This window comes from Carya illinoinensis, chromosome 3 (assembly GCF_018687715.1).
Source record: "Carya illinoinensis cultivar Pawnee chromosome 3, C.illinoinensisPawnee_v1, whole genome shotgun sequence".
Classification (NCBI taxonomy): domain Eukaryota; kingdom Viridiplantae; phylum Streptophyta; class Magnoliopsida; order Fagales; family Juglandaceae; genus Carya; species Carya illinoinensis.
In genome coordinates, this window is record NC_056754.1 from 55,168,167 (window position 1) to 55,179,137 (window position 10,971).

A 10,971-nucleotide genomic window follows, 5' to 3' on the forward strand; every position below is an offset into this window, starting at 1 on the left:
ATTGTTGAAGAAATCGTACAACAGACTGGAAGGAAAAAGGGAATAAAGCATCATTCCCTTCCCTCAATAACGATTTGGGTCTCGATTGGTGTGGTCTGGAGTCTTCGGCAGTTATCTGGTGTGGCTGTGCGACATCCGTACGTACACTCATGATAGTTGTTGTGAAACATGCGGCAATTGCTGATGAATTGTATGTAATGATCAAAAGAAGAAAAATAGAAATTGACATCGAGATTTAATGTGGTTTGGCAATGTTCCTACATCCACAGGGAGCGAGCGGCGAGAAATTCACTATGAATCAATTAGGGTTACATAATGTGTATTTATACTAACCCGAGCCGTTCGGACATATTTAAGAAAATTATAAAAATCCCTCCCGTACAAAAATACTCATTGTGTGTCGCTACACTCCGCCATCTACTTACTTTCAGTGTATGAGCCATATACTTCAACAATAGTGAATAAAGAAGTAAATGCAGGAAAAATAAAGAATTGAGACACACAGATTTACGTGATTCAGCATAATTCCTACATCCATGGGCATTTAGGGAGGAAAAGTCTACTATAACATGAGTATTTTATAATCTCTCATAGTCTCTCATTCTTCATTGTATAATGGAAGTCAGTGATCTATTTGCTAGAGGAGATATTCTAGCTAGAGCTTTTGTTATGGGGTCGAAGAAGCTGAAGAAGAAGTCTCATTTCTCGCTTGGCTGATCCCTTTTAATCCTTTGCCTTGGGCGTGGTGAGGAATGACAGTCTTTTCTTTTATGTGTCTGACCACCTCTCTTTTATCTACTTTCTCATTTTCTTTTTCATGGCCACCCTCCCTTCATTCTAACACTTTCTTTTCCCCTGTCCCCTTTTTGTCCATTCTTCATCTTTCTTCCTTTGTTTTCTAGTAGGGGCCATTTGATGGATGGGCTTAAGATATTTTATCTCCCTTCAGTTGTCTATAAATTTTAAGGTCGATTTGCTTCAAAATAAGGGTATGTCTACCACGAGATGGCTGGGGAAGGTCCCTGCTTTGTGGTGAGCAACCTATGTAGTTGAGGGACTCACTATCGCTAAGTTGAGTGGTGGCCGAGCAACTTCAAGCTCAGGCTGAGATGCATCTGTCTGTGACGCTTGTGTTCGGGATGCATTGCCAAGATGGTTTGCTCACACGTGCATGGCTGAGCAACTCTGACCGAGATGCATCCGTGCGTGACGCTTTGTAGCCAAGCAAGGCATAGCTGGGTAACTCAGGTCAAGAAGTTTGAGGTGGCTGAGATGGGTGACCGAGTGCATGGCCAAGGAGGGGGCTGTAACATGCATGGCCGAGGAGTTGGCTAGGACGTGAGGAGTTATGGCGGGGACATGCATGGCCGAGGAGTTTTGGCGGGGTGGTGCTAATCGAGGAGCAGGTTGCTGACATAGATCTCAGCCTGAGGAAGGGCTTGACAGGATGCATGGAGAGAAGCTTGCTCTACTGAGGGGCTGGCTAAGGTGTGGAGTGCCCCGTCCGCAACAAAGATCGCCGGAGGTCCTAGTGAAGGGTAGTGTAGCTTGCCAGTTCCCGATGGACCACTATAACATGGGTGTTTTACAGTCTCTGATCATAATCTCTCATTCTTTATTGTATAATGGAAGTCGATGATCTATTTGTTGGAGGAAATATTCTTGTTGGATCTCTCATCATGGGATTGAAGAAGTTGAAGAAGAAGAAGTCCCATTTCTCACCTAGTATGTTCCTTTTTTATCCTTTACCTTGGGTGTGGTGAAGAATGACAATCTTTTTTCTTGCATGTCTGACCACCTCTTTTTTTTTCACTTTTTTAATTTCCTTTCCGTAGCCACTTTTTATTTCTGACACTTTCTTTTTTCTTATCCTCTATTTATCCCTTATTCCTCTCTCTATATTTATCTTCTAATAAGAATATTTTAATGGACTGGACCTAATTTATCTGAGCATGAAATATTTTATCCCCCTTCAATCTTCTTCAATTATTGCTGAGAAGGTTTAGTGAAACCACCACACATTGCGTAGGTGAGTCTATTGTATTATATAGTTGTATTTACATGAGTATGCATGGAAATTACATGTAGAGATTGATTACAAATAAATGAAAGTAATCAAGTAAATAATGGAAAGAATAAGACTACACTAATCAGGGGTCAATGAAGTCTATAATAGGAAAGCCTTATGTTAAGGCAGAGGATCTTCATCCTCAACACCCCCTGCAAGCTGAGCGTCAAATTGGAACGAATGTGAAGCTTGGAGCGGAAGAATTCAGAAAGAGGACGAGGAACACTTTTGGTGAAGATGTCAACCTGTAGATGAGAAGGCACATACTGCGTGTGGAGTTTGCCAATGACAACAAGTTCTCGAAGGAAATGGTAGTCCAGTTCAACATGCTTGGCCCGCTTGTGTGAAATGGGGTTGGAGCTCAAAAAGATGGCACTTTTGTTGTCGCATAAGAGAAGAGGCCACTGAGGAAGAGGAACCTGAAGGTCATGAAGAAGGTGTGTAAGCCAAAGAAGTTCAAAGCAGTGTGCGCAAGGGCACGATACTCAAATTCACACCTGGAACGGGATATAACGGGTTACTTCTTAGCACTCCAAGAGACCAGATTGTCGCCAAGATAAATAGAGTAGCCAGAGGTAGAGCGAAGAGTGTCAGGACAACCTACCCAGTCAGCATCAGAGTAGGCAACTAGAGCACCAGGGGCAGCAAAGGAGCGAAATGTAAGGCCAAAATGAAGAGTGCCTTTAATATAGCGAATGATACGCTTAACAGCAAGAAAATGATCTTTAGTGGGAGCATGCAGAAATTGGCTAATAGAAATGACAGCATGAGCAATATCAGGGAGCGTGATGGTCAAATATTGGAGAGCGCCAACAAGAAACCTATAAAGCATGGGGTCCGAAAACAAGGGACCATTAGCAAACAGATACTGAGAAACAACCATGAGAGTGTAAACGGGTTTGCTGTCAAGTAATTGAGGTCGAGTAAGGATATTCCATGCATATTTTAGCTGACTGATAAAAAGACCATCTGCAGTTGGTGAAACTTCAAGACCAAGAAAGTAACTGAGAAAACCCAAATCTTTTATGGCAAACTCAGAATTGAGTTTACAAGTAAAGCTATTAAGAAGATATGAGTTGTTGCCAGTAACAATAATGTCATCAACATAAAGAAGCAAATAGATAATGTCAAATTGCTTATGAACGACAAAAAGTGAAGGGTCAGCACGGCTACACGAGAAACCAATCTGTATGAGAAAAGAGTTGAAATGCTGGAACCAGGCACATGGAGCTTACTTGAGACCATAGAGGGCTTTCTTCAACTGACAAGCATGATTAGGAAAACGGGGATCAATGTACCCAAGAGCTTGTTCCATATAAATATTTTCAGTGATAGTGCCATTAAGAAATGCATTCTTAACGTCAAGTTGACGAAGATGCCATTTGTTGGTCACAGCAATGGAAAGGACAACACGAACAGTGGTAGCCCAAGGCGAGTTTTGAGGCACTCAAAGGATCCATCAGGTAGATATGTAGTCTGGAACACCCATTTGGAGCCCACAATGTTGGTGTTGGCGGGACGAGGGACCAAAATCCAGGTACAATTAGTTTGCAAGAGTTAAACTTCTTCATCCATGGCAGCAAGCTAGGCAAGATTCTTAGCAGCAGATTTAAATCCTTTAGGCTCAGCAGAAACAAGAAGAGCAGATTTAAATCCCAAGACACCAAGGTTTGCCGGATGGTGGGTTTTAAAAATACCAGCTTTAGCTCGTGTGAGCATTGGATGAGAGCCCAACGGAAATGCAGGAGCAGGAGCAAGAGGGGCATTCCATGTATCAGGGGATGGCGAGTGAGAAGCCGGGTGTGGCGAAGAAGGACCTGCAGAAGAATTAGTGATTTGCAAAGACTCATCCACGGGGTCAATACAGATAGCACACAGGGTGGATCCGGAAGAAGTAATGTGCGGAGAATGGTGATCAGGGGAAGAGGGAGAGGGGTCTATTTGGAGAAGACTAGGTTCCAAAAAATTTGAAAATTGGAGAGAGGAAATGGGTTGAGCTTGAGAGGTATTGATGAAGAGGAAATAATTTTCATCAAATTGAGCATGTCGAGTGATATATAGCCTGGAAGTGATGGGATCAAGGCAACGAAACCCTTTATGAGAGGGATTATAACCTTAAAAAATGCAGGGGATACTGGAGGAGAAAGTTTGTTAGGCATATAATCACGCAAACAAGGATAAACATGACAACCAAAGAATGAGAATTTTCATAATTGGGAGAGGAACCATATAAAAGCTCAAACGGGGACTTACCTCCAAGAAGTGGTGTGGACAAATGGTTGATGATGTAAGCTGCAGTACTGAAGGCGTCAATCCAGAAGCGAGGGGAAAGGTGAGAGTGGAAAATAGGGCCAGGTCGGTCTCAGTGACATGGGGGTGTTTGCGTTCGGCGCGGCCATTTTGGGTGGGTATATAATGGGCAAAAAATTTGATGATGAATGCCAGAAGTACGAAGGTGAGCTTTAAAGCAAGTGCTAGTAAATTCGCCCCCACCGTCACTTTGAAAAACTTGGATACGAGTAGAATATTGATTTTCAACAAATTTTTGAAATTGAGTGAAAAATCTCATAAAAACCATATTTGAATTTCAAAGGGTAAAGTCAAGTGAAACTTGAATAATCATCAATAAAAAGAACGTAATAGGTAAATCCCGAATTTGATTTGACGAGGGAAATGCCCCATATATCACAATGAATGAGATCGAGCACATGAGACGATGTATGTTCATTACGGGAATAAGGCAAAAGATCACTTTTTGCAAGTTGACATGTACTACACAAAGTTGGAGAGGGTAATAAAGAAGTAAAATAAAAATGTCCTCGTTTATTCAAAGAATAAATAATAGAATGATTTACATGTCCTAGGCGAGCATGCCATAAATCATAGGAAGCATGTGAAGATTTATTCTTAAAGACAGAAATAAAAACAGAGTTGCCACGCTCCAACACATATAAGCCTCCATCTCTCTTACCAGTTGCCACCACCCTTCCTATTTGACGATTTTGAACAGTGAAAAAATTATTAGTAAATGTAACGAACAAAGGGAAATCAAACATTAATTTACTAATAGAAATGAGATTTTTGGTGAGATGAGGAACAACCAAGACATCGAATAAATGAATATTTTGGGCGGGAGAGAGAGTACCAGTATGTGTAATAGGTAATGAGGCACCATTTCCCATAATTACTTAGTCCTTACTTGTGTACTGAGTGGACTGATCCAAAAGGGATTGGTCATTGGACATGTGGACCGAAGCCCCTGTGTCCAAGAACCAATTAAAAGCTTCTGTTCCATTAATAGTGCAGGAAGCATTGAAGGCTTCGGCAAGGTGACCATAAGGCTCGTTGGGTTCACTGTGTGCATACTGTTGATGACAACGATCAGCATAGTGACCATCTCGACGGCAAATTTGGCAATGAGGAGGACAGAGCCCTTGTCTAGAGTTGGAGCAGCCTCAATTTCCTAAGCTGGTTCCAGAGTTGCGTCCATGGCCATTGTTTCGGCCATGGGAATTTCAGGAAGAATGATGCTGGTTTAAACGATCAAGGCCACGGTTTGCAGCAATGAAAGCTGCAGTTGTAGGTGCAGTAGACTCCAGAGACTTCTGGAAGAGCTCAAAGCTCTTAGCTTTGGAAACTAAATCTACAAAACAGGGGAGAGGAGTGAGAGCCATTTGCGCGGTGGAGAAACTTGAGAAGTCGACTCCGAGACCATGGAGGAACTAGTGCACCTTATCAGTGCCATCAACCGGCTGACCAATCACATGAAGTTGGTCAAAGATGGCCTTGAAAGCTCGGGTGTAGAAGGTAACAGATCTGATGCCATGCTTCATCAGTTGGAGATCGTCTTTGAAGCGGATTTCACGGGCTTTTGATCGGTGATTAAAAGTGTTTTCCAAGGCCAGCCAGACCTCACGTGCGGTGGAGAGGCCAACAACCCCAGACATGGCCTCCTCAGTGGGAAGAAAGGAGGAGACTGAGTAGGCATTGATCAGCAACTTTCCATGCCAAGTGTTTGTCATTGAGTGTGTGAGAATCAGCAAGTTCAAATCTGGGTGGCGACAGAATGGTTCCATCAACGTAGCCTAATAATTCTTGGCTCTCAAGAAGGGAAAGAAGTTGACTCTTCCATAGGAGATAGTTGGTGGAAGAGAGTTTGATGGTGACCATGTGAATTAAGGTGTTGAAATGGAGAATGGTGGGGAAGGTTTCGGTAGCCATGGGGAGGAGGGAGGATGTTGGATAAAGGATGTTAATCTGGTTTGGCTCGTGATACCATAAGAAGGTTTAGTGAAACCACCACACATTGTGTATGTGAGTCTATTGTATTATATAGTTTTATTTACATGAGTATGCATGAAAATTACATGTAGAGATTGATTACAAATAAATGAAAGAAATCAAATAAATAAAGGAAAGAATAAGACTACACTAATCACTGGTCAATGAAGTCTATAATAAGAAAGTCTTATGTTAAGGCAGAGGATCTTCATCCTCAACAATTGCAAGGTAGTCTGACCTTTCAGTGTGGCAACCCTAGCTAGCTCTAGGTCGATAAGCATCAAAGTACATGCCAATACTTTTAGCAAAAGGAAAGGCAGCACCCACCCACTGCCACGTAAAAACTTCTCCCAAACCAAACATGATCAATCATTATTTATTTATTCTCTCTCAAAACTTACAACCTATTAGATTCCTTAATTTCCTCCCATGGGAAGAAATCATGTTCAACTTAAAGATGATCACTTTCTCTTATTTTTTGTAGGTCGGGCCGGGATCACTTCTCGATGATGAGTTACCGATCGATCATGATCATGCTTGGGAATGAGATAGAACTCAATCTCTAGAAAGGAAAAATATAGTTGCAAGTACAATTGTGCACTAATATGTGTACGAATCTAATTTAATTAGTCAAAAAGTAGATTTTATTAAAAACAGTGCTAATTTAAATTTTGAATATAAAGGAATTAATATTGATACCCAGATTAATACATGATTTTGCTTATATGTAGTAAAACTCTTATCTTTGACATTTCAGATCCTTTTGTCCTCCAGTCAAGTCCAGTCCCTTATATTGGAAATTGTACCATAAGCCACTCCTTCATCTGAATTTTACAGTCCCGGCCACCTCACCCACCCAATTGAGAAGAGACTATTAGACTATTAAACTACTTGATTTCTATTTTTCTCCTGCATTCAGCTTGGTTCATTATATTACAATTGGACTTGAGCTTCAATGGCAAGAAAAATTTGCGAGTACCGATTTATCTACTCTGCAAACCCATTAAGGCTCTCATAAACCCATTAAGGTAGTAACCATAAGAACTAGGAAGTTCATGACCAACAGGCTCCTCTCTCGAAAGCAATTTGTCATCGATCGATGTCCTTCATCTAGGAAGGCCCCATGTTTTCAAGATTGAGCTAAAGGAGAAGCTGGCAAGGATGTACGAAGTAAAAGACCCAAACTTGATCTTTGTTTTCGAGTTTCAAACTCATTTTGGAGGTGGAAAATCAACTGATTTTGGGTTGATTTATGATTTTGTTGAGAATGCAAAAAAAATATGAGCCCAAGTACAGGCTGATAAGTTATAAACTTGATACCACGGTAGAAAAGTCAAGAAAACAGCTAAAGGAGAGGAAGACCAGGACTAAGAAAATCCATGGGTTGAAGAAGTCAAGGTTCAGATGCTGCCAAGGGCGGGACGGAAAGAAAATAAGAAATGAGTTTTCATTTTGTGGGTCCCATGGCTGACAAGTGCGTAATGGGTGCGCAAAGCTGCTTGCATTTAGAGTTTTTCAAAAGAGAAATGTTGAAAATGGGCAGCAAAGTGGAGATGAAGACATCAATCCTCTTCTTCTTTCTCCATTTCCTTTTTAATCCAAGCCTTCTTCTTTCATATTCATCTTTTTCTTTGTTTCTTTTTTCTTTTTAATAAAAAAATAAATATTTCCACATTATCTTCAGTGCACAGTTTGTAACACAAACTGCTTGTATCTAGCAGATCTGATATATAATAATGGAAAAACATTGTGTGCCGCCCCATTTGAAAATTTTTTTTAAAAAAAATTAATGATTAAAAAAATGATTTTAAATATATTAATATATTTTTTATTTTTTAAAAATAGTTAAATACATTAAAAAATATAATTTTTTTTTTAAATACTGAACTGATCAGCGACATGCCCAACAGTAAGAGTTGGGCGGCATATAACCGGCCTGCTCTATACTAATAAAGATTTCAGAATAGAAAAAATCTATCACCATCTTTTTTTTAATTATCTATTTTTTATTATTTTATAATATAATATTAAATAATAAATTTATAAATAAAATATAATAAATAATTTTAATCATCTAATATCATATTATAATATAATAAAAAATAATAAAAATTAAAATAATTATCAGCAATACTCTTTCATAAATTATTTCAATTTATTGAATAATAATTAACGATCATCAACAACCCACTAGATGTGGTAGTTGAGTTGAGATTTTTAGCTAACACTAATATATATATATATATATATATATATATATAAATATATATATATAAGCTAAATACTCATTATAATATATATCTACACATATATATATATATATATATATGATATTAATATTTATGTAATTTATTTAAGCTCAATCCTATAATCATGACTAAAAATTACTTTATGAATGGCCTTCAAATTTAAGCTTGAATTTATTCATATATTAAAAAAAAATGAAATACAAATTAGAAACTTTTACGTATGTACGCACTTCATGACAGATCATCGGCGCGATTGGTACTACGCATGGATCGTTCAAAGCCTACTGCATGCAGGAACAAATCCTTCCTGATCTGTATACCTCCAGCTTAGCCGGTCAGGGCGGCGCCATCCTGTATAATAAGTCAGGGCGGCTCCGCTGACTTATTATTTATGTTACTGCAAGCTGGTCCATTCTATTTATTTTTCATTAATGCCGTGAAATCCCTGCATCAAGAACTTATGGCTAAGGATCGTCCTCGTGTGCTCTAAAATTAATATATACTAAAACTGCGTCACAATTTGAAATAAACATTAATAACAATACGTACTATATGTCAAGATCTGTCAGTCTTTTTTAATTTTTTTTGTTTTTTTTTCTGAGCCAATGTCAAGATCATATCATGTCAGACGTCCATTTTTGACCCTTTGAAGCGCTCTTGAATATGAGGCAGTCGGTGAACATTTATATTAGTGCATGCTCAGCCATTTGAGACAAATATCGCAACTTGGTTGTCACTAGAAAAAGGAAAAAAGAAAGAAATGGACGTGGATATATGAAACAAAAATTTTATGTGCAGTCACTTTCGTGTACTCTTTTGTGCACTCCAGTGACATGATTGGTTGGATATTAAAAGAAAATTAATTCAGTCAATCATATCAGTAGAGTGCATAAAGAATATGTAAAAATGACTGTATGTAGCATTGCTCTATATGCAATATTAATCAAATTACGGGAACCTTTAAGGCGCATGAGATAAGATCGAACATGACAAGTCCACAACATATCAACCACCCATGCACCCAACTAGCTTCAATGTAGGGTCATATTCTTTACTACTATACTGATCAGTTTACTCTCCCAAATGGATGATTTCTTAGCTCGATTCCTTTATCGCGCGCCCTATAAATAGAGAAGAAAGATATACAGATTTGATCATACTCTATTATATACTAGCTCCCCAATATATATTTTCTCTAAAGTAATTAAGAGTACAAGCGAATTAAATGGGTTCAAAGGCTTTCGTTTTGCTAGGTCTTGTGTTGGCCATTATGCTCCTCATGATCTCTTCGGAGGTAGCAGCAAGGGACCTCGCTGAGACTTCCTCTGACCAGGAAAACGGTGCGTTACAAGACCTTCACTTTGTCCCTGGCCTTCCTAGCTAACGTTTGTATAATTTCTTGTTATAATTTCCATTAAAACGTAGGTTTTTTTTTTTTTTTTGTAACTTACACTCACAAGTCTTATACAATTAATACACGCGCAGCGGAGTTCAACAAAGATATTGATGGAGTCAATGGGATAGTCGATACTGATGGCAGCTATGGTGGTGGTCGAGGTAAATATGGTGGAAAACGAGGAGGCTGCTACTATGGTTGTTGTCGTCGGGGTTACTATGGAAATAGATGCAGAAAGTGCTGCTCTTATGCTGGTGAAGCTATGCATGTTGATGCAGAAACATATCCAAGCAGCCAAACCCCGGGCCTTAACTAAATATCTAATAATTCAGCAGCATAATTAATATCTCAGTCTAATTTGCTGCTAATTATTATATGATCCGTCGTTGCAACGTCGTAAAAATAAAGGTGGCAAGGATATATAGATGTCTATGATCATGTCGACGTCCTAGTCCCGGCCCCTCATGCTCTATCTTTTTTATATGGTTGTGCTAGCTGCTTCTGCATGCAGCATGGTAATTAACTTCTGCGGACTACGTTTTATAATATATAATGTCGATCGATCCCGCTGGAAATCATCTTCTTTCCCTCCCATCTCTCTTTTTAATATATACCACCCGTTCCTTAACCAACCTTCCTCGTACTTTTGTAAGTTATTTGGAATAAAAGACTATATTTCTAATTACATTCATATATTCGTTATTAATAACTCTATTTGATTCCAGTTATCTGGTCCTACTTTTATTTCTATTTAATTCCAATTAATTAGCTGGTCTTGCTTTCATTTTCAGATTTTATTTACATGCATTATCACTCCAGTTATCTGATTTTTCAGTCATCTAATCCTCACTTTACTACTTTCCTACTTTAATTATTCCTACACTAATTCCGCTTTCAGTGGTATACACACATATAATTAGAACTCATCCCTACCATTATTATACTAGAAATTATGAGACTTACACAAACGATCTAAA

General features: G+C 38.8%; 1 protein-coding gene across 1 annotated transcript; it reads left to right on the forward strand.

The window, feature by feature from the left end:
* The first annotated feature begins 9,679 nt into the window (after window positions 1-9,679).
* On the forward strand, window positions 9,680-10,679 carry LOC122305442 (glycine-rich protein-like). Its single transcript, XM_043117991.1, has 2 exons — window positions 9,680-9,938; window positions 10,084-10,679. Exons 1-2 carry the CDS (start codon window positions 9,824-9,826, stop codon window positions 10,308-10,310), a joined length of 342 nt encoding a protein of 113 aa, XP_042973925.1. The 5' UTR covers window positions 9,680-9,823; the 3' UTR covers window positions 10,311-10,679.
* Window positions 10,680-10,971: the final 292 nt, after the last annotated feature.